Source organism: Lucilia sericata, unplaced genomic scaffold, assembly GCF_015586225.1.
Source record: "Lucilia sericata isolate MDLA Ls3-8-SP2 unplaced genomic scaffold, ASM1558622v1 Contig000994F_arrow, whole genome shotgun sequence".
NCBI classification, from domain to species: Eukaryota; Metazoa; Arthropoda; class Insecta; order Diptera; family Calliphoridae; genus Lucilia; species Lucilia sericata.
In genome coordinates this window covers 70,001-94,249 of record NW_023994977.1, presented here as the reverse complement: position 1 = coordinate 94,249, position 24,249 = coordinate 70,001, and the positions used below count along the sequence as shown (strand labels likewise).

Sequence of the window (24,249 nt, the reverse complement as noted above, 5' to 3'; positions counted from 1 at the left end):
CTTTAGCATTCTTTGACTGTGTTTGTTTACTTAAATCATGAAATCATAGCAAAACAACTTTAAAAAATCCAGCCGGTTCATGGTAGAGATATTGCGGAAAAAAAGGAAAAATATACATATCTGTTATTACTAGACGGTTGGTTATTTTTAAAGTTCATAAGTTTGAAATTTTACCGAATAGAATCTGACGGGCTTGCGATTTAAATGTCCTCTTTGGCCCTATCTTTCTATCTATCTATATCTATTATCTATCTATCTATCTATCTATCTATCTATCTATCTATCTATCTATCTATCTATCTATCTATCTATCTATCTATCTATCTATCTATCTATCTATCTATCTATCTATCTATCTATCTATCTATCTATCTATCTATCTATCTATCTATCTATCTATCTATCTTATCTATCTATCTATCTATCTATCTATCTATCTATCTATCTATCTATCTATCTATCTATCTATCTATCTATCTATCTATCTATCTATCTATCTATCTATCTATCTATTATCTATCTATCTATCTATCTATCTATCTATCTATCTATCTATCTATCTATCTATCTATCTATCTATCTATCTATCTATCTATCTATCTATCTATCTATCTATCTATCTATCTATCTTCTATCTAATCTATCTATCTATCTATCTATCTTATCTATCTTTATCTATCTATCTATCTATCTATCTATCTATCTATCTATCTATCTTATCTATTATCTATCTATCTCTATCTATCTATCTATCTATCTATCTATCTATATATCTATCTATCTATCTATCTATCTATCTACTATCTATCTATCTATCTATCTATCTATCTATCTATCTATCTATCTATCTATCTATCTATCTATCTATCTTAGTCTATCTACTATCTATCTATCTATCTATCTATATAGCTATCTATCTATATATATATCTATCTATCTATCTATCTATCTATCTAGCTATCTATCTATCTATCTATCTATCTATCTATCTATCTATCTATCTATCTATCTATCTATCTAGCTATCTATCTATCTATCATCTAGCTATCTATCTATCTATCTAATCTATTCTATCTATCTATCTATCTATCTATCTAATCTATCTATCTATCTATCTATCTATCTATCTATCTATCTATCTATCTATCTATCTATCTATCCTATCTATCTATCATCTATCTATCTATCTATCTATCTATCTATCTATCTATCTATCTATCTATCTACTATCTATCTATCTATCTATCTATCTATCTATCTATCTATCTATCTATCTATCTATCTATCTATCTATCTACTATCTATCTATCTATCTATCTATTATCTAGTCTATCTATCTATCTATCATCTATCTATCGATCTATCTATCTATCTATCTATCTATCTATCTATCTATCATCTAGCTATCTATCTATCTATCTATCTATCTATCTATCTATCTATCTATCTATCTATCTATCTATCTATCTATCTATCTATCTATCTATCTATCTATCTATCTATCTATCTATCTATCTATCTATCTTCTATCTATCTACTATCTATCTTATCTATCTATCTATCTATCTATCTAATCTATCTTATCTATCTATCTATCTATCTATTACTATATCTATCTATCTATCTATCTATCTATCTATCTATCTATCTATCTAGCTATCTATCTACTATCTATCTATCTATATATCTATCTATCTATCTATCTATCTTCTCTATTATCTATCATATCTATATATCTATCTAGCTATCTATCTATCTATCTATCTATCTATCTTATATCTATATATCTATATATCTATATATCTATATATCTATTATTCTAGATAGCTATCTATATATCTATACTATTATCTATATATCTATATATCTATCTATCTATCTACCTATCTATCTTATCTATCTATCTAGCTATCTATCTATCTATCTATCTATCTATCTATCTATCTATCTATCTATCTATCTATCTATCTATCTATCTATCTATCTATCTATCTATCTATCTATCTATCTATCTATCCTATCTATCTATCTATCTATCTATCTATCTATCTATCTATCTATCTATCTATCTATCTATCTATCTATCTATCTATCTATCTATCTATCTATATCTATCTATCTATCTATCTATCTATCTATCTATCTATCTATCTATCTATCTATCTATCTATCTATCTATCTATCTATCTATCTATCTATCTATCTATCTATCTATCTATCTATCTATCTATCTATCTATCTATCTATCTATCTATCTATCTATCTATCTATCTATCTATCTATCTATCTATCTATCTATCTATCTATCTATATATCTATCTATCTATCTATCTATCTATCTATCTATCTATCTATCTATCTATCTATCTATCTATCTATCGATTATAAAATTTGTAAATTTATTTATTTTTAAAATGTTTTCATTAATATAAACAACGTGCATACATATGTATTATCGTTGTTTTTATCACTGGGTGTTTCCAATAAGTCTATTTTCAACATAAACACCCTGTCAATGTTTCATATATTTGTTCCCTTCTCTTTTCCATTAACTTTGTTATTGTTTATTGCAAAATAAAAAGAAGAAAAACTAAAAAATTTTACTTTTTGGTGATTAATACAAAGAAAAAGAAAACTTTACAAAGAAAACATTACTCTTTTGCATAAAAATCTACAAAAATGGCTGCTCTAAAAGGTAAATAAAGCAAGATAAATATAAGTTAACAAATTATGCTAATTAATACCTTTATTCTCTTTTCATATTGAACAAACTTTTGTGTGATAACTAAAGCGTAAGTTTGTATTTGTTATTATTTTCTTAAAGATACACAGTATCTTAGGAATTTCAAGTGTTTTTTACAATTATATGTTTTTGTTTTCTACTTGCAGTTTATTAATTTGCGCATTTATGACGTGCCTTGGCATGACTTTCCTTATTTTGGCCTGTGCCGTGCCTCAACCAAAAATTTTCTATCCCTTCTTTGTCTTGCTATTTTATATTTTATCCGTCTTACCGATGCTGATAGCTAAAAGGCTGAGTCCCGGTTCCGAAACAAATCCTAAAACAGAATTTGCTCTATTCTTAACAGCCGGCATGGTATTGAGTGCTTTTGCTTTGCCTATTGTTTTGGCTCACAGTGGAGTGGTAAGTAATTGTTGGTATTACGAAGACTGCTGCCTCCCCTGTCCATTATATTAGCATTACGTCATTGTAACATGATGCACTGTAGTGGGGGAGGGTGTTATGTGTTTGTATTGATATTGGTCTTAAACCTTCATTGAATACTAATCAGCTTGGTGTGAAGTTAGAGATTTTTGTATGTTGTTTCCAATTACCATTGATTTAATAAATATTTTCGAAATAAGTCCCTATATAGAAAAAAATTGATACAAACATTGACTTCATCACTATCTTTTACCGAACTTACTTTTTTCTTTGTTTTAATATAATTTTCATTTACAGATTACCTGGATGGCTTGTTCATTAACATTGATCAGTAATATTATCAATTATTTAACTATATTCGGTTATGCCATGAAAGAGAATGAATTTGATGCTCCATATGGTGGCATGTTCTAAACTGAAGAAAGCTGATGAACGGATGGATGGTGCGCTCGTAGGATACTTGTGATTATAGTTCATATTTGCTGGATTGTGGCAGTCGTATCATCATCAGTAGTAATTTTTACAAAATTATATTAACATACATACAAATACATCAATCTAGTAGAAACGAGTATTACTCAAAAATTTGGTACATTAAACAAAAAGAAGTTACAATACGAATTATGAAGATTTTATATAAAATAAACAGGCATCTTTGGTAAACATAAAACTAAAGAAGTAAAATTATAACATAAAAACATAAATTCTTAATCTCATAGGTGTAAAAAAAAAAAAAAAAACAAAATAAAAAATACAATAAAACAAGTTATAATATAAAAAATAAAAAATACATAATTTTATTTTACAGTTTAAAAACATACAAATTCTAAGTTTTAGTTTTTATGACCACTTATAAAATCATAAAATCAAATCATAACTTTAAAAACACATTTAAATTTATAACGTATTTCTAACTTTAACTGCTAAATCAAATTTCTGTACTCAGCAATATTTACTCAAAATGACACACAAACATGTATATTCCTTACCGTTAGGAAGACTTTGCTCAGATACCCTACCATTAAGTTCATAGCTTAGTTCTAGAAAAAGTTGATTTGTTCAGGTTGAGCAAATTTTCATGATCCTAGAAAAAGGTGCTACCAAGTTTTCCTTGAAGTAAAATATTTTCATACCCATTAGCTTTTGTATATATAAATCCAAACAAATTGTTTACATTTTTCTTTGTGTTTGTGTGTGTTTAGTTTTTTAGCGGAAAATTAATTGTAAATAATAGATTTTAATAAATTTAAATAAAAAAAAATAAACAAAATTATGATCAATAATAATGAAGAAACTAATTTTGAACCAGAAGCAACAACTAAAACAAAATGCGAACATACTATTCCTATAACAGGTGCAATGGCGGTAAAAATGAAAAAGTCTTCCTTTGCTTTAAAGGAACAAAACAGTGGGTAAGTTGCCTACAATTTCTTAAATCCTTCATTTCTTCCACTAAAAAGTTTGTTATATTCTTCAGCAATATTTTAACTATTCATCATACAATTAAGGAAAATAATAAAATGTTACGTATTGTTTTAAATGTTTGTTGTTTCGATATGCGTGGAACACAGATGTTGGCCATTGATAGGAGGTTTGTATGTTTGTTTATTTGTTTAGTTTAAAGCAGGTGTTTATTATTGTTTTGTTTTATTACTAGGGGTTGTATTTTTGTTTTCAATTTTACTACCAAACGCTACTGGCGCCACAATGAAAGGGTACAAAAACCCAGCGTGGCTATAGCTTCTAGAAAGGAGTATAACCAATATGTAATAGGCACCAAAGAGGGTATTCTTGTGCTATTAGATGTGGGTAAGTGTTTGGCTAATTATACCGAACTTAATATTGTTTAGTTCGTTTGTTTAGTAGTTCAGTCCAAATTCAGTTCTAGTTTCGTTCTAGTTCGGGTCTAATATAGTTCTAGTTCAGTTCTAGTTTAGTTCTAGTTTAGTTCTAGCTCAGTTCTAGTTCAGTTCTAGTTCAGTTCTAGTTCAGTTCTAGTTCAGTTCTAGTTCAGTTCTAGTTCAGTTCTAGTTCAGTTCTAGTTCAGTTCTAGTTCAGTTCTAGTACAGTTCTAGTTCAGTTCTAGTACAGTTCTAGTTCAGTTCTAGTTCAGTTCTAGTTCAGTTTTAGTTCAGTTCTACCTCAGTTCTAGTTTAGTTTTAATTCAGTTCTAGTTCAACTCTAGTTCAGAAGCTTTGGATCTATTATCGGTAGTAATAATAAAAAACTGTCCAACTTTTATTCCAGAAATTCCCAATCTTCTTAAACAAACTCAAATTTCGGGAGAACCAATCGGCGAAATAACATTTCCTGGTCAACCATTAGAACCTAAAAATCTCGCTCTAATACGGACCGGACGTTCAGCACTACTCATCGATTTGGATACCTTCAATTGCTCTTATCGTTTGGATTTCGATAAAGTTGTAATGTCTTTAAAATTTGCTTCATTTCTACCAAATTCCGAACATATATTGACAGCCTTTACCAATGATACTTTACACATATGGTCTGGTGTTACTTTGGAAGTGGTGCGCATAGTATATCCACTTAAATTAAGAGATAAAAAATTGCTAACACAAGAGCAAACAGATGTAGCAGAATTTTCATTAGATTCTGCTTTGGAGGAAGCTTTAACCAAGGAAACCCAATGTATTCCTAAATATAATAATAAAAATCTTACGGATGGTTCTATAGCAGCTTTTGCCTTTAGAAATGATGCCACTTCCTTAATATTATCCACCTGGGATAATTTTTTATTATCATTAAGTTGTTATACCTTTGAACTGATTCGTTTGTATCGTTTAAAGGATTTTGTTTTACTGCAATTGGCCATTTTGACTAAACCTAATGACTCATATGTGGTGGGTTTGACAAATCGTAAAATGATTGTATTATTGGATTGTGAGCAAGTGGAGTACAAATTAATTGTGGATTTGGGATCTTCACGTTATCTTAGTATTTCTTTAGATAGCAAGTATCTAGCTGTATCCCAAATATCGGGTGAATTAAATGTATGGTCCTTGGGACATTTGTTGGCTGTTTTAAAATCACAAAAGAATTGTATGTCTTTACTTAGGAACGCCTTTAAACAAAAGAAACCAGTTAGAATGCTGGAAAATGTAAATGATTGTCAATTTCAAGATGAACTTAAGAAACTGTTAACACCTCAACGTTTACAGCAAATTTTACAAGAATATCATTGTTATCCAGCCAAATATCGTGCATTAATCTGGTGTTCTTTATTGAAATTACCCCATAATCGTTTACAATACCAGGAACTTTTAAAAATGGGTGTGCCCTCAGCCATTAACCAGCAGGCGAAAAATATACAGTTAAAAAATAACACTTTAAAAAGATCTTTAATCAAATGTTGGTCTTGTCTGGCTCAATGGTGTAAAGTTCTAGCACACAGCGAAATATTGCCTGGTCTTATATTTCCCTTTGTGAAAATGTTTCAACAAAATCCTTTAACCGCCTTTGAAGTTTGCTGCACTTTAATACAAAACCAATTTCAATTATTTTTTGAATATCATCCTCTAGAGCCCAAAAACTATTTGGGTTTATGTACAAATCTTCTGCAGCACTTTGATCAAGGTCTTTATGAATTTTATCAATCGAAAGAAATAACAGCCACAATATTTGCTTGGTCCTTGCTGAAAAATGCCTTTGCTGAAGTTTTAGACGAGGACCAGTGGCAGCAATTATGGGATAATGCCATCTCAGCTCCTGCTTACTTTCTTTGTTTTGTGGTGGTTTCGTATAGCATTCTGCAGAAAGAACTCCTCATCCGACTGCCGGATAAAAATGTTATAGAAATATTTTTCCAGGAACAAAATCCCATAGATGTTAATAAATTAATTTCTAAAGCTTTCAAATTATTAAACAAATGTCCTGCTGCTCTACATCCTCAAAGATACTTTTCAGCTTTCCAAGCCATACCTCCCAATGTTTATCCAAAATTCTTTAAATATCCACAAAAATGCTTAAACAAATATGAAGAAAAAGTGCAAGATTTACAAAGCGTACATTCGGCATTGGATGCTCGTATGCGTGAGTTGGAATTGGAAGAATTAAAACTAATGCAGCGCCTAGAGAATGGTTTGCGTCAAGAGGAACATGCCAAAAGAATGAAAGATATTGAGGCGTATTATCAGAACACACTAAAACGTGAAGAGGAACGTCTTAATTGCCAGCGTAAAATGTTGCTGTTATATCAAAAAGAAATTCGACAGCGCAAAGGTGAAGTAGAGGCTGTACTACAGGATTCTACAAAACGCAAGGCAATTTTACAAAAAGAACGTGAATTACAGTGCTTACAAAATCATATAGAAAATGAGGTGATGAACTTTGTTGAAAAGGAAAATTTTCTTTTATTCTTAATTAGAATTTATTTTGTTTGTATAGCGTATGCGCAATGATTTAAATTTAATGTGGGCCGAAGAGGAATTATATAATCAAGATATGGAGTTGATGTCTCAAAAATATCTAGAGCAATCTGTAACGCAACCTTTAAATAGTAAATATTATGATGAAATTAAAACACTTTGCCAGGAGCAGGAGTTGTTAGATAATGATCTTAAAATGGTAAGTATGTTTTCAACAAAACTTATTCAGTTCTAGTTCAGTACTAGATCTATTGCAGTTCCATTTTAGTTCTATTTTAGTTCTAGTTCAGTTCTAGTTCAGTTCTAGTTCAGTTCTAGTTCAGTTCTGGTTCAGTTCTAGTTCTAGTTCAGTTCTAGTTCAGTTCTAGTTCAGTTCTAGTTCAGTTCTAGTTCAGTTCTAGTTCAGTTCTAGTTCAGTTCTAGTTCAGTTCTAGTTCTAGTTCAGTTCTAGTTCAGTTCTAGTTCAGTTCTAGTTCAGTTCTAGTTCAGTTCTAGTTCAGTTCTAGTTCAGTTCTAGTTCAGTTCTAGTTCAGTTCTAGTTCAGTTCTAGTTCAGTTCTAGTTCAGTTCTAGTTCAGTTCTAGTTCAGTTCTAGTTCAGTTCTAGTTCAGTTCTAGTTCAGTTCTAGTTCAGTTCTAGTTCAGTTCTAGTTCAGTTCTAGTTCAGTTCTAGTTCAGTTCTAGTTCAGTTCTAGTTCAGTTCTAGTTCAGTTCTAGTTCAGTTCTAGTTCTAGTTCAGTTCTAGTTCAGTTCTAGTTCAGTTCTAGTTCAGTTCTAGTTCAGTTCTAGTTCAGTTCTAGTTCAGTTCTAGTTCAGTTCTAGTTCTAGTTCAGTTCTAGTTCAGTTCTAGTTCAGTTCTAGTTCAGTTCTAGTTCAGTTCTAGTTCAGGTTCTAGTTCAGGTTCTAGTTCAGTTCTAGTTCGTTCTAGTTCAGTTCTAGTCTCAGTTCTAGTTCAGTTCTAGTTCAGTTCTAGTTCAGTTCTAGTTCAGTTCTAGTTCAGTTCTAGTTCAGTTCTAGTTCAGTTCTAGTTCAGTTCTAGTACAGTTCTAGTACAGTTCTAGTACAGTTCTAGTTCAGTTATAGTTCAGTTCTAGTTCAGTTTTAGTTGAGTTCTAGTTCAGTTCTATTTCAGTTATAGTTCAGTTATAGTTTAGTTCTAGTTTAGTTCTAGTTCAATTCTAGTTCAGTTCTAGTTCAGTTATAGTTCAGTTCTAGTTCAGTTTTAGTTCAGTTCTAGTTCAGTTCGATTTCAGTTATAGTTCAGTTATAGTTTAGTTCTAGTTCAGTTCTAGTTCAATTCTAGTTCAGTTCTAGTTCAGTTCTAGTTCAGTTCTAGTTCAGTTCTAGTTCAGTTCTAGTTCAGTTCTAGTTCAGTTCTAGTTCAGTTCTAGTTCAGTTCTAGTTCAGTTCTAGTTCAATTCTAGTTCAGTTATAGTTCAGTTTTAGTTGAGTTCTATTTCAGTTATAGTTCAGTTATAGTTTAGTTCTAGTTCAGTTCTAGTTCAATTCTAGTTCAGTTCTAGTTCAGTTCTAGTTCAATTCTAGTTCAGTTCTAGTTCAGTTCTAGTTCAATTCTAGTTCAGTTCTAGTTCAGTTCTAGTTCAATTCTAGTTCAGTTCTAGTTCAGTTATAGTTTAGTTCTTGTTCAGTTCTAGTTCAGTTCTAGTTCAGTTCTTGTTCAGTTCTAGTTCAATTCTAGTTCAGTTCTAGTTCAGTTCTAGTTTAGTTTTGGTTCAGTTTTAGTTCAGTTCCAGTTTAGTTTAAGTTCAGTTCTAGATCTATTGTTCGATTCTGGTTCAGTCCCAGTTCAGATCTAGTTCAGTTTTAGCTCAGTTCTAGTCAGTTCTAGTTCTGTTCTTGTTCAGTTCTAGTTTAGTTCGAATTCACTTCTGGCTGAGTTCTAATTTACTTCTGGCTGAGTTCTAGTTCTGTTCTACCTCAGCTCTACTTCAGTTCTAGATAAGTTCCAGATTACTTCTAGCTCATTTATACTTCAGTTATTGCTCAGTTCTAGTTCAGTTTTTATTTAGTTCTTTAGATGTCTGAAGATTAATTCACTTTACTCATTAACACTTTTTCATCATTTGAATTAATTTCTCATTATTTCACTTATAATATAATCTTTTATAGATCTACTTATCTACTCCCCAAACTACTAGCGATATCAACCAATCACCTAGTCATCATTTTTTAGATGATATTGAACATAAATTGGATAAAATACAAAATGAATTCAAAATGCTTACCACATAAAAATACTAATAAATAATAAAATGCTTTCCCATGAAAGTGAATAAAATTAATGAATAAGGAAAACGCCCATCAAAGTTTTTAGTAGCGTCTAAAGCATTCTTTATTTAAATTTACCATCATCATTAAATTAATTTTATCCATGGAATAATTCGTTCACTTTTAGGTAAGTAAATACATACTTTTTTTCCTTTTCATTTTTTTTTTTAATGATAAACATTATGAAGAATTAAGATTAATTACATATAAATACATTTATATAATTTATATTAAGTATTTTTCTCATTTACTTTAATTTTTTTATTTTATTTTTGCAATTTTATTAAGTTAATTTTTTATATAATTATATAATATCGAATAATTCTTTTTTTTTATTTTATTTTAGTTATATTTAAAAGACAAAAAACAATTTTCAATTACTGGCTAATATTTTCTTTTATTTTGTTTTGTTTTTGTTAGTTAGTTAATGTATGTAATGTGTTGTTAAAGAGATATTATAGAGGGAATTCTTAAAAGGAGGATATATTTGGTTGTAATTGCAAAATTGATATTATTTCTCTTACAACTCCTTTTTTCTATACTTAATAAATCTACAGAAATTTAACGTAAATCGGGATCCTCATCGTTGGCTTTTTTAATCCTCAATAGTATGGTGGTATACCATTGATCCAAACGAGAAATACTATCATAGTTCTTAACTGCTTCGGTAAAGCCCTCAATATTCTGTTCTTCCAAATGTTCACAAAGCGTCTTAACTAGTTTATATTCTCGGGAATCCTGGAATGCTGGATATTGATTGACATACTTCTCCAAGGCATGTTCACAGTTCAAGATATCGACACTAAGATGACACAAGGCAGCTCTAAAGAAATATTCCTTGGCACAATGCTTAAGCAATGATGATTCCAAGGATGAGGTGGCCACTTGCTCATAGATATTGACGGCCTTTTCATAGTCCTCCAATTGTGCAGCATACTGAGCCACTTTAAGCATACACTTATTGGCCGAGGACACCGACTCCTCACCCTTGAAATAGTCGGCAGCCTGTTCATAATGCTGTATGGCTTTAGCTAAGGTATTGGGATCGGCCTCATACATTTCGGCAATACTCTGATGATGTTTGGCAGCCGTAGTAAAGCGACCCATATCAGTGTAAATGTCTATTGATTTTAACAAACATGATGCGGCCGTATCTATATCGACTTTTTTATAACAATTTGAGGCATCTACAAAATTGGTACCCGCATCATGACGGCTGCCTGCCCTTTGGTGCAGACTGGCTGCCTCACAGAAACACTCACCCGCCTTAGTCCAATTCTTGGACATTTTAAACATATTACCAGCTCTTTGATAACATTCTATGGCCTCCTCGACTTTATTTGAATTACCGAATAGAGAACTAAATAGACCCTTTTGTTGGGATAATTTTTTTTCGGCATCTGCCATTAATTGTAAAGCTTTTTGTTCATTATCACCCATGGTATCTGTTTGTTTATAGTTTTTTTTTTTTCTTTAGCAATAAAATCAATTAATTTATTTTATTTTTCTATCTGCTTGTAGCGCAAGTAAGATGAAAATTTTTCGTTGCTCTGTTAAAGAATTTTTGCACAATGTAAAGAAAATCAATAATAGGGAACCATTTGGAAAAAGTGAAACACATTACAGTTGTGTGTACGTTTGTGGCAAACAGTATATGCGCCTTTGAAACTAAATTTATAAAGTAGACTCAATGCTGACAACAGCTGATTAATTTTTTAAAGCTTGCTATTTGGCCCTGGTTGTCAAAATTGTTTATTATTGTTGTTTTTGTAAACATTTCTTAGGAATTTATTGTTTTTAGTGTTAAAAAGTTTTTAATACTTTTAGAAATTGTCTCACATTAATTAATTAATGTCAGACAATTTTTAAATTAATTATAATTATAATTAATAATAATTATTTCATTTTCAATAAAAATTAAAAACATTTTGAAATCCATTAAAATTTTTCCTCTTGGGATATCTAGTTTAGTTCTAATTTAGTTATACTGCAGTTCTAGTTTAGTTCTAATTCATTTCTATTTCAGTTTTATAATATATTCTAGTTCAGTTCTCTAGTTCGCTATTGCGGAACCATTTGGAAAATGTGAAAAACATTGCAGTGGTGTGTACGTTTGTGACAAACAAAATATGACACATAATGTGTCATGCGTAAAATACACTGAAAGAATGTTGCGACTGGAATAGGCTGGAATTGAAGTTGTTTATTTTGGTATTTGGTAAACAAATAGTGGTGATTGGGTGAATGAAACCGTGAGTATATTGTGCTCACAATGAACGTTTGATTGTTAACGTATAATTGTTATTTAAAAAGTATGAATCTTTGTAATTTCGAAGTGATTTTTATCTATACTTATAACGATTATAATATATAGTAATTCTAGTGCGGTTCTAGCTCTTCTAATTCAGTTCTAGTTCAATTCTAGTTCAGTTCTACTTCAGTTCTACTTCAGTTCTAGTTCAGTTTCTAGTTCAGTTTCTAGTTCAGTTCTAGTTCAGTTCTAGTTCAGTTCTAGTTCAGTTCTAGTTCAGTTCTAGTTCAGTTCTAGTTCAGTTCTAGTTCAGTTCTAGTCAGTTCTAGTTCAGTTCTAGTTCAGTTCTAGTTCAGTTCTAGTTCAGTTCTAGTTCAGTTCTAGTTCAGTTCTAGTTCAGGTTCTAGTTCAGTAGGTTTCTGTTCTAGTTCTGTTCTAGTTCAGTTCTAGTTCAGTTCTAGTTCAGTTCTAGTTCAGTTCTAGTTCAGTTCTAGTTCAGTTCTAGTTCATCCTAGTTCAGTCCTAGTAGTCTAGTCAGTTTCTAGTTCAGTTCTAGTTCAGTTCTAGTTCAGTTCTAGTTCAGTTCTAGTTCGTTCTAGTTCATTCTAGTTCAGTTCTAGTTCAGTTCTAGTTCAGTTCTGTTCAGTTCTAGTTCAGTTCTAGTTCAGTTCTAGTTCAGTTCTAGTTCAGTTCTAGTTCAGTTCTAGTTCAGTTCTAGTTCAGTTCTAGTTCAGTTCTAGTTTCAGTTCTAGTTCAGTTCTAGTTCAGTTCTAGTTCAGTTCTAGTTCAGTTCTAGTTCAGTTCTAGTTCAGTTCTAGTTCAGTTCTAGTCATTCTAGTCAGTTCTAGTGCAGTTTCTAGTTCAGTTCTAGTTCAGGTTCTAGTTCAGTTCTAGTTTCAGTTCTAGTTCAGTTCTAGTTCAGTTCTAGTTCAGCTTCTAGTTTCAGTCTAGTTCAGTTCAGTTCAGTTCTAGTTCAGTTCTAGTTCAGTTCTAGTTCATTCTAGTTCAGTTCTAGTTCAGTTCTAGTTCAGTTCTAGTTCAGTTCTAGTTCAGTTCTAGTTCAGTTCTAGTTCAGTTCTAGTTCAGTTCTAGTTCAGTTCTAGTTCAGTTCTAGTTCAGTTCTAGTTCAGTTCTAGTTCAGTTCTAGTTCAGTTCTAGTTCAGTTCTAGTTCAGTTCTAGTTCAGTTCTAGTTCAGTTCTAGTTCAGTTCTAGTTCAGTTCTAGTTCAGTTCTAGTTCAGTTCTAGTTCAGTTCTAGTTCAGTTCTAGTTCAGTTCTAGTTCAGTTCTAGTTCAGTTCTAGTTCAGTTCTAGTTCAGTTCTAGTTCAGTTCTAGTTCAGTTCTAGTTCAGTTCTAGTTCAGTTCTAGTTCAGTTCTAGTTCAGTTCTAGTTCAGTTCTAGTTCAGTTCTAGTTCAGTTCTAGTTCAGTTCTAGTTCAGTTCTAGTTCAGTTCTAGTTCAGTTCTAGTTCAGTTCTAGTTCAGTTCTAGTTCAGTTCTAGTTCAGTTCTAGTTCAGTTCTAGTTCAGTTCTAGTTCAGTTCTAGTTCAGTTCTAGTTCAGTTCTAGTTCAGTTCTAGTGCAGTTCTAGTTCAGTTCTAGTTAAGTTCTAGTTCAGTTCTAGTTCAGTTCTAGTTCAGTTCTAGTTCAGTTCTAGTTCAGTTCTAGTTCAGTTCTAGTTCAGTTCTAGTTCAGTTCTAGTTCAGTTTAGTTCAGTTCTAGTTCTAGTTCAGTTCTGGTTCAGTTCTAGTTCAGTTCTAGTTCAGTTCTAGTTCAGTTCTAGTTCAGTTCTAGTTCAGTTCTAGTTCAGTTCTAGTTCAGTTCTAGTTCAGTTCTAGTTCAGTTCTAGTTCAGTTCTAGTTCAGTTCTAGTTCAGTTCTAGTTCAGTTCTAGTTCAGTTCTAGTTCAGTTCTAGTTCAGTTCTAGTTCAGTTCTAGTTCAGTTCTAGTTAGTTCTAGTTCAGTTCTAGTTCAGTTTAAGAGTAAAGATTAAAAGTTCTTTAAAATTTATCTAGTTCATAGATTTTTAAAACATATATCTTTTAAAGTTAAACATTTTGTCCCGATTAAAAAAAATAATTAACAATAACATTATAAATTCTATATACAGACTTTATTAAAAGACTACAAATTTAAAAAAAAATAAGGCACTGTGATTCTTGTAATATCAATATTTAAAGGGTCTATGGGTCAATTTAAAATTATGTTTAATAATGACACTGGTTTTGAAAACAAAAAAGTCAGAATTTTAAAATTATTTTAGTTACAATATAACACTGTACAAACTAATAAAAATTCGTTTGAAATACTTTCTTTAAGAGCAATAGCTTTGTCCTAATACTAGCCATCTTGTTAAGTTTTAATAATTTCTATAAATCTGACTTGTATTGAAAATAATTGTAACTCAAAACACTGAATTTATCACAAAAACACTCAAGATGGGTTTTAAAAAAAAAAATGACTACTTTTTATCTAAACTATAACTTAAAGGACTTTTCAGCATGGCTGAATTAGGATTTTAAATCGCTAGTACCGCAAGGTACCACCAATTTGGGTATGTTCATAACTAAGTGTATGGTAGAGGCAGGAATTTGTATTTGAGCGGGTACTCCAAGGGCAGGTAATGAAGACGAAGCTGAAAAAATATAAAATGTATGAAAAATTGGGAAATTGAAAGTAAAGATTTTTGGAAGTTATTTACCTAAAACAGGTTGTAATGAAGCAGATTTTAATTTGGAATTTTCCATTTCCAACTGTTTTGATTCTCTCTTTGAGTTTATTATTTTCAATTTGTAGTTCGGTATTCTGTTTACGCAACTCTTTGTATTCATTGCGCATTTTATGGCGATAAACGGTTTGAAGCTGCTCTCCGACGTTCCATGGTATCGTCTTTAGAGACCCGTTGACCATTGCTTTTAGAATTTCTATTCAAATGTTTACTGCTACAAGATTTATCGGACCAATCGGCGGGCCTTGTTTTACTAGATTGACTTTAAAATAGCTTTTAGGCGCTCTTTGATGGGTAATTGTGATGTGGGTGTTAAACTGGCACTGCTAGGCTCCGGCTGAGTAGACGAATGGGTTGGGGAGGTTGAAAGAACAACCAGAAGTAGTTATAGTAGTGGAATCTTGGTAGATGTATATTGGTCGTTTGACAGTTTGGGCAGTATAAGAGGTTTAGTTTTTGTTAAAGATTTCTTTGTTTGTAGCGTCTGTTGCTGTTGGTTTGGTTTGGCAGTAGTATTGATAGAGTCTATAGTGGGATTTGGAAATGTTACGGTTATAACTTGTGGTTGTATAAACTGTAGGGAAGTGGGTTAAAATGTAATTCCCGTGTGTGACTGTTGTACAGTATTAGCAGCAGGTTTTTTCAGCTATTGGTCTATATTTGTTGGCATAACACTCAGCACTTTTGGGTTTTACACTAGCTTGGTGATGCATTTAAAATATTTTCTACACTTTCCACATCTAAAACCACAGGAGTATCTAGAGTTTGTTTTGTCAAATCTTCAGCCGCTACTATGCCACCCTCAACGGCTGTATCGAATTGGGGAAATACCTGTGGCGTGTGTAAAGAATTTTCATCATTCTGAAATTGCTGATGACTGCTGGGTGTATGTTGTACATTCTGTTCACAGGCTCTGCGAAATGTTTCATCGAATGGATTTACATTTTTTAAATCCTCAAAAAGACCCACTTCTTCGCAGTTTTTTATGAGTCTAGTGGGTGTAGGAGTTTGATCAGCTTTAAGATAAATATAAGCATTTTAATAGCATGTTTAGTTTTCTATGTTTTCACAACATACCCACAAATATGCCCGACTTTTGGCTTAGATTTAATAACATGCCCGTATCTTTGTCTGTCTCATCTTCCTCCTCATTGTGATAACTCATTTTATTAAATAAATTAGTAAAAAATATAAATTCATTAATAATTTGTTAACAAGTTAAAAATATACAAAATTATAATAAAAACTCTATTTAAGTGAAATGTTAGTATGTTCCAGTTCCAGATTGTTTCTTTGTCAGCTGTTGTCATTAATACAGCTGATCGCTGTAGTCAAGACAACAACCTTTTAACGAGGTTAGCATTAAAATTAATTTATTTAGCCAGAAAATGGACTTTTATGTTTTCACTTAAAAATCACTAAAAAATCGAATTTTGTTGGGAAAAATAGTGATCACAGATTTTAATTGTTTTTGTCGTAGGGCCTTTAGTTTAGCCAGAAAATGGACTTTTATGTTTTCACTCAAAAATCACTAAAAAGTGATCACAGATTTTAATTGTTTTTGTCGTAGGGCCTTTAGTTTAGCCAGAAAATGACTTTTATGTTTTCACTCAAAAATCACTAAAAAATCGATTTTGTTGGGAAATAGAAGTGATCACAGATTTAATTGTTTTTGTCCTAGGGCCTTTAGTTTAGCCAGAAAAGGACTTTTATGTTTTCACTCAAAAATCACTAAAAAATCGATTTTTAGTGGGAAATAGAAGTGATCACAGATTTTAATTGTTTTTGTCGTAGGGCCTTTAGTTTAGCCAGAAAATGGACTTTTATGTTTTCACTCAAAAATCACTAAAAAATCGATTTTTAGTGGGAAATAGAAGTGATCACAGATTTTAATTGTTTTTGTCGTAGGGCCTTTAGTTTAGCCAGAAAATGGACTTTTATGTTTTCACTCAAAAATCACTAAAAAATCGATTTTTAGTGGGAAATAAAGTGATCACAGATTTTAATTGTTTTTGTCGTAGGGCCTTTAGTTTAGCCAGAAAATGGACTTTTATGTTTTCACTCAAAAATCGCTAAAAAAAATCGATTTTTAGTGGGAAATATAAGTGATCACAGATTTAATTGTTTTTGTCGTAAGGCCTTTAGTTTAAGCCAGAAAAATGGACTTTTATGTTTTCACTCAAAAATCACTAAAAAAATCGATTTTTAGTGGAAAATAGAAGTGATCACAGATTTTAATTGTTTTTGTCGTAGGGCCTTTAGTTTAGCCAGAAAATTGACTTTTATGTTTTCACTCAAAAATCACTAAAAATCGATTTTTAGTGGGAAATAAAAGTGATCACAGATTTTAATTGTTTTTGTCCTAGGGCCTTTAGTTTAGCCAGAAAATGGACTTTATGTTTTCACTCAAAAATCACTAAAAAATCGATTTTTGTTGGGAAATAGAAGTGATCACAAGATTTTAATTGGTTTTGTCGTAGGGCCTTTAGTTTAGCCAGAAAAGGACTCTTATGTTTCACTCAAAAATCACTAAAAAATCGATTTTTAGTGGGAAATAGAAGTGATCACAGATTTTAATTGTTTTTGTCGTAGGGCCTTTAGTTAAGCCAGAAAATTGACTTTTATGTTTTCACTCAAAAATTCACTAAAAAATCGATTTTAGTGGGAAAAAGAAGTGATCACAGATTTTAATTGTTTTTGTCCTAGGGCCTTTAGTTTAGCCAGAAAATGGAACTTTTATGTTTTCACTAAAAATCACTAAAAAATCGATTTTAGTGGGAAAAAGAAGTGATCACAGATTTTAATTGTTTTTGTCCTAGGGCCTTAGTTTAGCCAGAAAAGGGAATTTTATGTTTTCACTAAAAAATCACTTAAAATCGATTTTTAGTGGAAATAAAGTGATCACAGATTTTAATTGTTTTTGTCGTAGGGCCTTTAGTTTAGCCAGAAAATGGACTTTTATGTTTTCACTCAAAAATCGCTAAAAAATCGATTTTTGTTGGAAATAGAAGTGATCACAGATTTTAATTGGTCTTGTCGTAGGGCCTCTATTTAGCCAGAAAATGGATTTTTATGTTTTTACTCAAAAATCACTAAAAAATCGATTTTTAGTGGGAAATAATAGTGATCACAGATTTTAATTGTTTTTGTCGTAGGGCCTTTAGTTAAGCCAGAAAATGGACTTTTATGTTTTCACTCAAAAATCACTAAAAAAATCGATTTTTAGTGGGAAATAGAAGTGATCACAGATTTTAATTGTTTTTTGTCCTAGGGCCTTTAGTTTAGCCAAAAATGGACTTTTATGTTTTCACTAAAAATCACTTAAAATCGATTTTTAGTGGGAAATAGAAGTGACCACAGATTTTAATTATTTTTGTCCTAGGGGCCTTTAGTTTTAGCCAGAAAAGGGACTTTTATGTTTTCACTAAAAATCACTTAAAAATCGATTTTTGTTGGGAAATAGAAGTGATCACAGATTTTAATTGTTTTGTCCTAGGGCCTTTAGTTTAGCCAGAAAATGGACTTTTATGTTTTCACTCAAAAATCACTAAAAAGTGATCACAGATTTTAATTGTTTTTGTCGTAGGGCCTTTAGTTAAGCCAGAAAAAGGGAATCTTATGTTTTCACTCAAAAATCACTAAAAAATAGATTTTTAGTGCGAAATAGAAGTGATCACAGATTTTAATTGTTTTTGTCCTAGGTCCTTTAGTTTAGCCAGAAAATGGGACTTTTATGTTTTCACTCAAAAATCACTAAAAAATCGGAGTTTGTTGGGAAATAGAAGTGATCACAGATTTTAATTGTTTTTTGTCCTAGGGCCTTTAGTTTAGCCAGAAAATGGACTTTTATGTTTTCACTAAAAAGTCAATTTTTGGTGGGAAATAAAAATGATCACAGCTTTTAATTGTTTTTGTCCTAGGGCTTTCAGTTTAGCCAGAAAATGGACTTTTATGTTTTCACTCAAAAATCACTAAAAAATCGATTTTTAGTGGGAAATAAAAGTAATCACAGATTTTAATTGTTTTTGTCGTAGGGCCTATAGTTTAGCCAGAAAATGGATTTTTATGTTTTCACTCAAAATCACTAAAAAATCAGTTTTTGGTGGGAAATAAAAATGATCACAGATTTTAATTGTTTTTGTCGTAGGGCCTTTAGTTTAGCCAGAAAATGGACTTTTATGTTTTCACTCAAAAATCACTAAAAAAATCGATTTTTGTTGGGAAATAAAAGTGATCACAGATTTTAATTGTTTTTGTCGTAGGGCCTTTAGTTTAGCCAGAAAATGGACTCTTTATGTTTTCACTCAAAAATCGCTAAAAAATCGATTTTGTTGGGAAATAGAAGTGATCACAGATTTTAATTGTTTTTGTCCTAGGGCCTCTAATTTAGCCACTCAAAAATCACTAAATCGATTTTTAGTGGGAAATAATAGTGATCACAGATTTTAATTGTTTTTGTCCTAGGGCCTCTAATTTAGCCAGAAAATGGACTTTTATATTTTCACTCAAAAATAACTAAAAAATCGATTTTTAGTGGGAAATAGAAGTGATCACAGATTTGAATTGTTTTTATCCTAGGGCCTCTAGTTTAGCCAAAAAATTGACTTTTATGTTTTTCACTCAAAAATCACTTAAAAATCGATTTTTAGTGGGAAATAAAAGTGATCACAGATTTTAATTGTTTTTGTCGTAGGGCCTTTAGTTTAGCCAAAAAATGGACTTTTATGTTTTCACTCAAAAATCACTTAAAAATAGATTTTTAGTGGGAAATAAAAGTGATCACAGATTTTAATTGTTTTTGTCGTAGGGCCTCTAGTTTAGCCAGAAAATGAATTTTTATGTTTTCGCTCAAAAATCACTAAAAAATCGATTTTTTGTTGGGAAATAAAAGTGATCACAGATTTTAATTGTTTTTGTCGTAAGACCTCTAGTTTAGCCAAAAAATGGATATTTATGTTTTCACTAAAAAATCCAAAAGTGATCACAGATTTTAATTGTTTTTGCCCTAGAGCCCCTAGTTTAGCCAGATAATGGACTATTATGTCTAATCTATAGTCGAGTCTGTAATCGAGTCTATAGTCGAGTCTATAGTCGAGTCTATAGTCAAGTCTATAGTCGAGTCTATAGTCGAGTTTATAGTTAAGTCTATAGTCGAGTCTATAGTCGAGTCTATAGTTGAGTCTATAGTCGAGTCTATAGTCGAGTCTATAGTCGAGTCTATAGTCGAGTCTATAGTCGAGTCATAGTCGAGTCTATAGTCGAGTCTATAGTCGAGTCTATAGTCGAGTCTATAGTCGAGTCTATAGTCGAGTCTATAGTCGAGTCTATAGCCGAGTCAATAGTCTAGTCTATAGCCGAGTCTATAGTCGAGTCAATAGTCTAGTCTATAGTCTAGTCTATAGTCTAGTCTATAGTCTTGTCTATAGTCTAGTCTATAGTTTAGTCTATAGTCCAGTCTATAGTCCAGTCTATAGTCTAGTCTACATTCTACTACTCTAACATTCCTATAAAGAATAAATATAACTGAAAATCCTATAATTATAATACAATACAACCCACGGTGGTGGGTATTTTAGATTCGAATACAGCCTAACATATTTCATCCAGCTTTTTCTGTGTTCTTAAAAGCTTTCAAAAGCTCTTTTTTTACCATCAACCACCTGCCAAATATTTTCTTTTGTCGTCTTGTGATTGTGTGTGGTGAACGAAGAAAAGATTTTTCCCTTTAGTTGTCATCTAAACACCGAAAGTGAAAAATCTGAAAATTTCATTAAGAAAAATATTTAGTGAACTTGAAAAAAAAAATATTAATATTATACATAAAATAATAATTTAAATAAAGAAATTAAAAATAAATGAAAGAAATTCGGAAAGAAAATTGAAAAATAATGTTATAATAAAAGATAATAACAGTCAAGATTTCTAAATTAAAAAAACAAATTTTTACAACATAAAATAATCAATATTGGCAGCAAGTACAAGCAAAGCTAAATTTTAAAGTTTACTAAAGGAATTTTAAGAGAAAAATAATAATATTTACTTAAAAAGAATTAGAAACAACCAAATTTAATGAAAAAATTATTAACATATAAAAATCATAAAAATCTATAATAGAAAACTGATTTTTTTCGCAATCAATGAAGTGAAAAAATATACAAGTGGGCCATCGCTATTTTTCAGTGCTTTTTGTTGTTGTTGTTGTGTTTTTATTATTCATTCCTTTTCACATTTGTTTTTTTCATAGTACACTGTGTGTCAGTGAGCCACACTAATCGATAATTATGAAACATAATAAAAACCAATGCTACACAGCAGTAGAAAACGATGACAAAACAAAACGTTTGGTCGTCCTTATAACAAGAAGAAGTAGAACTCTAAATAATAACAACAACAATAACAACAACAAATATAAAGTGAGTGTATGTTGTGTGCTGTGCAATTAAAAAAAGTAATGAGAATAGGCAAGTGAGTGTATGTGTGTGTGTATGAATAATAGTGAAAAACAAAAACAAAACTACATAATAAAATAGGATATTGAAATCAAAACAAAAACAACAACTGAATCTCAAGAGCACTAGCAGCAATACTAATAACAATAACAACAACATCATCAACAACAGCAGCAGCAGCAACAAAAACAACAAACTACATCTTAGCAATCATTACGAATTACAGTCATCAATATATAAAACACAAATAATAAATAACCCAGCAAGCAATCATCATATTATATTACAAAAAAAAAAATCAAAAGTTACAACTGCCAACTTACAAACACTGCATTGTGTTTCTGTATAATTTCATGATATTTACGAGTATTTTCTTATTATATTGTATTAAATATTTAATTTATTTTAAAAAACATTTAAATTATTTAATTGACCCCCAAGAAGAAAACACTTCTTTCTTAACTTAGTAAAAACAAATTAATTATAGTTTGGTGACATTTACATACACATACATATTGTAAATTGTTTAAGTTTTTATTGTGTTTAAGAAATTGTAAAAGCCAATTATTTCTATTTACAAGGTTTCAATTAAAATATCAAATTCAAGACAAGAAATTTGCTTAAAGGATTTATAAATAAGTAAATACTATACAGTAGTGAATGGATAAGTAACCCATTGTGGGCTGTTATTATACTTAGTAGTAATGTTCGTAAAGTAGGGCAAAGGTAATTGGGGTTTGGGCAAATGATAACACAGGCCAACAAAATTTAAAATGTCGAAACCCAGAGATTTGTTTTCAAAAGAAGTGAATTGAGTTAAATGTCCATTACTTCAGGGTTAAATGGTTTCCTAATTACACAGGCCAACAATATTTACAAAATGTCAAGACTCAGAGATCAAAGTATATTTTCCTAAAGGATTGAGCAACGTTGCATTCGAATCTAGCCTCAGAATTTCTATTGATTCAAATAGAAATTGTGTCCTAATTACACAGTTCAACAAAATTTGAAAGAATGTGAAGAAACAGAGTTCAAAGTGTATTTTTCTAGCCACGGAATTTCACCATCGCATTAGATTTTCCAGATTCCGTATTTTATATATGGCCTTTATTTTAGGCAAGTAGACAGATTGGACTTACAGTCGACATAAAATAAAGATGTCTTTACACTGTTATGACGTCTTAAATATAATCGAAAATTTCATGTAATGGAGAAATTCTGAGATCAGATTCGAAATCAGTGCATCTCAATCCTTTGGAGAAGTATATTTTGGTCTCTGGGTTAAACATTAGTTGTCCAGTGTTGTTATGTCCCAATTACGAGGAACAAATTCGCTTCATTTAGATCTGTTAGATACTTCAATTTATTGTCTTCTTCTGGATGCAGTTTACAACCTCTTCTCCCTAAGTTGTCAGCTTTTGCAATGTAACCCTGACCTATCCATCTAAAATTGAGAAAGATTATTTCAGTTTTTATTGGACTTTGGTGAATCCTGCGCAAACACTGGTTTACGAAAACTTGCGCATTGTGCTAATCCCGTTCCACTTCTCACTGGCGTACAAAGGAACTGCTTTAACACAGGTGTTGAATAATTTTACCTTTAGGTTTATAAAGGAAATAGACAACCAGGTCTAACGCAATCCAACCTGCACATCGTATAATGCCTTGGTAATGCATTCGACGTCTTACTAGCGTACAAAAGTATGGATTTTACACGGGTGTTGAATAATTTTACCTTTAAGTTTAGAAAGATTATGATCGATATCCACATTGAGTTGAACATACCGGACGCTTGATTGGCTTATGATATTTGATAATCGTGTTCTAAAGTTTGTAAAAACCCCGGTTTTTAAGTCGCTATGACGGCGCTAAAATACCTTTATTTATATATTTTGTTATGACATCTGAAAGTCAAAGGTTGAATCACTGTTGTATCGTCTTTCATTTGTAAGATATCTTAACACTCGTGGGACCATTTCAACTGACCTCACAGCTGTCTAACCAGTCAGTTCAATTTCCCAAGACTTTATTGACAATTTCGGTTTCTTTCTCTCTAATGACTCGGACGTTAGTAGACTCCAGGTTATCAATCGTTTCTCTATTATATACATAACATCGTTCTAAAACAGCAGGTTTAATCACTGTTGTATCTTTCCTTTGTAAGATATCTTAACACTAGTGGGACTATCTCGACTGACTTCACAGCTGTCTAATCGGTCTGTTCAATTTCCCAAAACTTTATAAGTTCGGTTTTTTTCTCTCTAATGGCTCAGACGTTAATAGACTAGAGGTTGTCAATCATTTCTCTATTATTTACATAACATCCTTCTAAAACAGCAGCTCCGATGCTGCCACATACCATAATTAACGAACTTAATGCGTAAAAATTCGCTTGGTAGGCCTTCAACATGACTTCACAGCAGTTTATTCAGTCCGTCCAATTTCTCAATACTTTTTTCGAACGTTTCTGCTTCTTTCTCACGAATAACTCGAACGATTATCGAAATTAATGCGTCACAGATCAATTGCATGAATCCTGCTGAGAAAGATAATCCAAATTTCAAACTTATTTGGAAATAAGTTAGACATTTTTCCCAATTGTTGTTGTTGTTTTAGTTCGCGAAGGTACTGATTGATCATAATTTCGAATAGAAAAAAGAACCTTTGTCAAACTTCCAACCCTATCAACTATTTCGCCGATGATATTCGTACAATTACAGTCGAACACTTTTTGAGATTGGGTTAATGCTTCAATAATAAAGTAATGGAGATAGAAATATTACTCATTTCCTTACTAGTTACATCGCTTATATCTGGCTGAAAAAGGAATACAACTCTCTTGTATGAATCGGAGTTTCGAAGTTTATAAGATTGACACTATAATATCTCAGTTTTTTTAAACTGAGATAGAAATTCTCATCATTTCCTTACTATTTACATCACTAATATCTGACCGAAAATAGAATAGAACTCTCTTGTATGGATCGG

At 31.2% G+C, this 24,249-nt stretch overlaps 4 protein-coding genes across 6 annotated transcripts in view; 2 read left to right on the top strand and 2 right to left on the bottom strand.

Moving 5' to 3' along the window:
• The first annotated feature begins 2,569 nt into the window (after nucleotides 1–2,569).
• On the top strand, nucleotides 2,570–3,899 carry LOC119609506 (leptin receptor gene-related protein). Of its 2 annotated transcripts, none has more exons than XM_037964319.1 (3): nucleotides 2,570–2,695; nucleotides 2,890–3,145; nucleotides 3,464–3,898. In XM_037964319.1, exons 2-3 carry the CDS (start codon nucleotides 2,909–2,911, stop codon nucleotides 3,578–3,580), a joined length of 354 nt encoding a protein of 117 aa, XP_037820247.1. In that variant the 5' UTR covers nucleotides 2,570–2,695; nucleotides 2,890–2,908; the 3' UTR covers nucleotides 3,581–3,898. The 2 variants fall into 2 exon arrangements, with proteins under 2 accessions (XP_037820247.1, XP_037820248.1); XM_037964320.1 differs by having other exon boundaries at nucleotides 2,577–2,792; nucleotides 3,464–3,899.
• A 420-nt stretch (nucleotides 3,900–4,319) lies between these two features.
• The window catches only part of LOC119609499 (TBC1 domain family member 31), a 26,514-nt gene continuing 6,584 nt past the window's right edge, over nucleotides 4,320–24,249 (top strand). The window contains exons 1-7 of one of the 2 annotated variants that reach the window (XM_037964313.1): nucleotides 4,320–4,578; nucleotides 4,644–4,757; nucleotides 4,824–4,975; nucleotides 5,414–7,503; nucleotides 7,571–7,750; nucleotides 9,680–9,965; nucleotides 11,865–12,090. In XM_037964313.1, the coding sequence (XP_037820241.1) occupies nucleotides 4,439–4,578; nucleotides 4,644–4,757; nucleotides 4,824–4,975; nucleotides 5,414–7,503; nucleotides 7,571–7,750; nucleotides 9,680–9,802 (2,799 nt within the window). In that variant the 5' untranslated portion in view covers nucleotides 4,320–4,438 and the 3' untranslated portion in view covers nucleotides 9,803–9,965; nucleotides 11,865–12,090. The remainder of the gene's footprint in view (nucleotides 4,579–4,643; nucleotides 4,758–4,823; nucleotides 4,976–5,413; nucleotides 7,504–7,570; nucleotides 7,751–9,679; nucleotides 9,966–11,864; nucleotides 12,091–24,249) is intronic. The other variant, XM_037964312.1, reaches the window with a different exon arrangement.
• On the bottom strand, nucleotides 9,875–11,500 carry LOC119609504 (alpha-soluble NSF attachment protein-like). Its single transcript, XM_037964317.1, has one exon. The coding sequence runs from the start codon at nucleotides 11,276–11,278 to the stop codon at nucleotides 10,400–10,402; it is 879 nt and encodes a 292-aa protein (XP_037820245.1). The 5' UTR covers nucleotides 11,279–11,500; the 3' UTR covers nucleotides 9,875–10,399.
• Nucleotides 14,259–16,093, bottom strand: LOC119609503 (cyclic AMP-dependent transcription factor ATF-2). The gene is given in 9 exon segments (XM_037964316.1): nucleotides 14,259–14,602; nucleotides 14,604–14,719; nucleotides 14,786–14,843; nucleotides 14,845–14,934; nucleotides 14,936–15,076; nucleotides 15,078–15,458; nucleotides 15,460–15,516; nucleotides 15,518–15,828; nucleotides 15,890–16,093. Coding segments are annotated over 9 exon segments (1,299 nt in total). The 5' UTR covers nucleotides 15,978–16,093; the 3' UTR covers nucleotides 14,259–14,545.

What these genes read in the sequence shown, in the direction of transcription:
- LOC119609506 (XM_037964320.1), top strand. Translation starts at nt 2,909, where the DNA reads ATGACGTGCCTTGGCATGACTTTCCTTATTTTGGCCTGTGCCGTGCCT. An exon ending in TTTTGGCTCACAGTGGAGTG is followed by an intron (nt 3,146 to 3,463) that starts GTAAGTAATTGT and finishes TTTCATTTACAG; the next exon opens with ATTACCTGGATGGCTTGTTC.
- LOC119609504 (XM_037964317.1), bottom strand. Translation starts at nt 11,278, where the DNA reads ATGGGTGATAATGAACAAAAAGCTTTACAATTAATGGCAGATGCCGAA.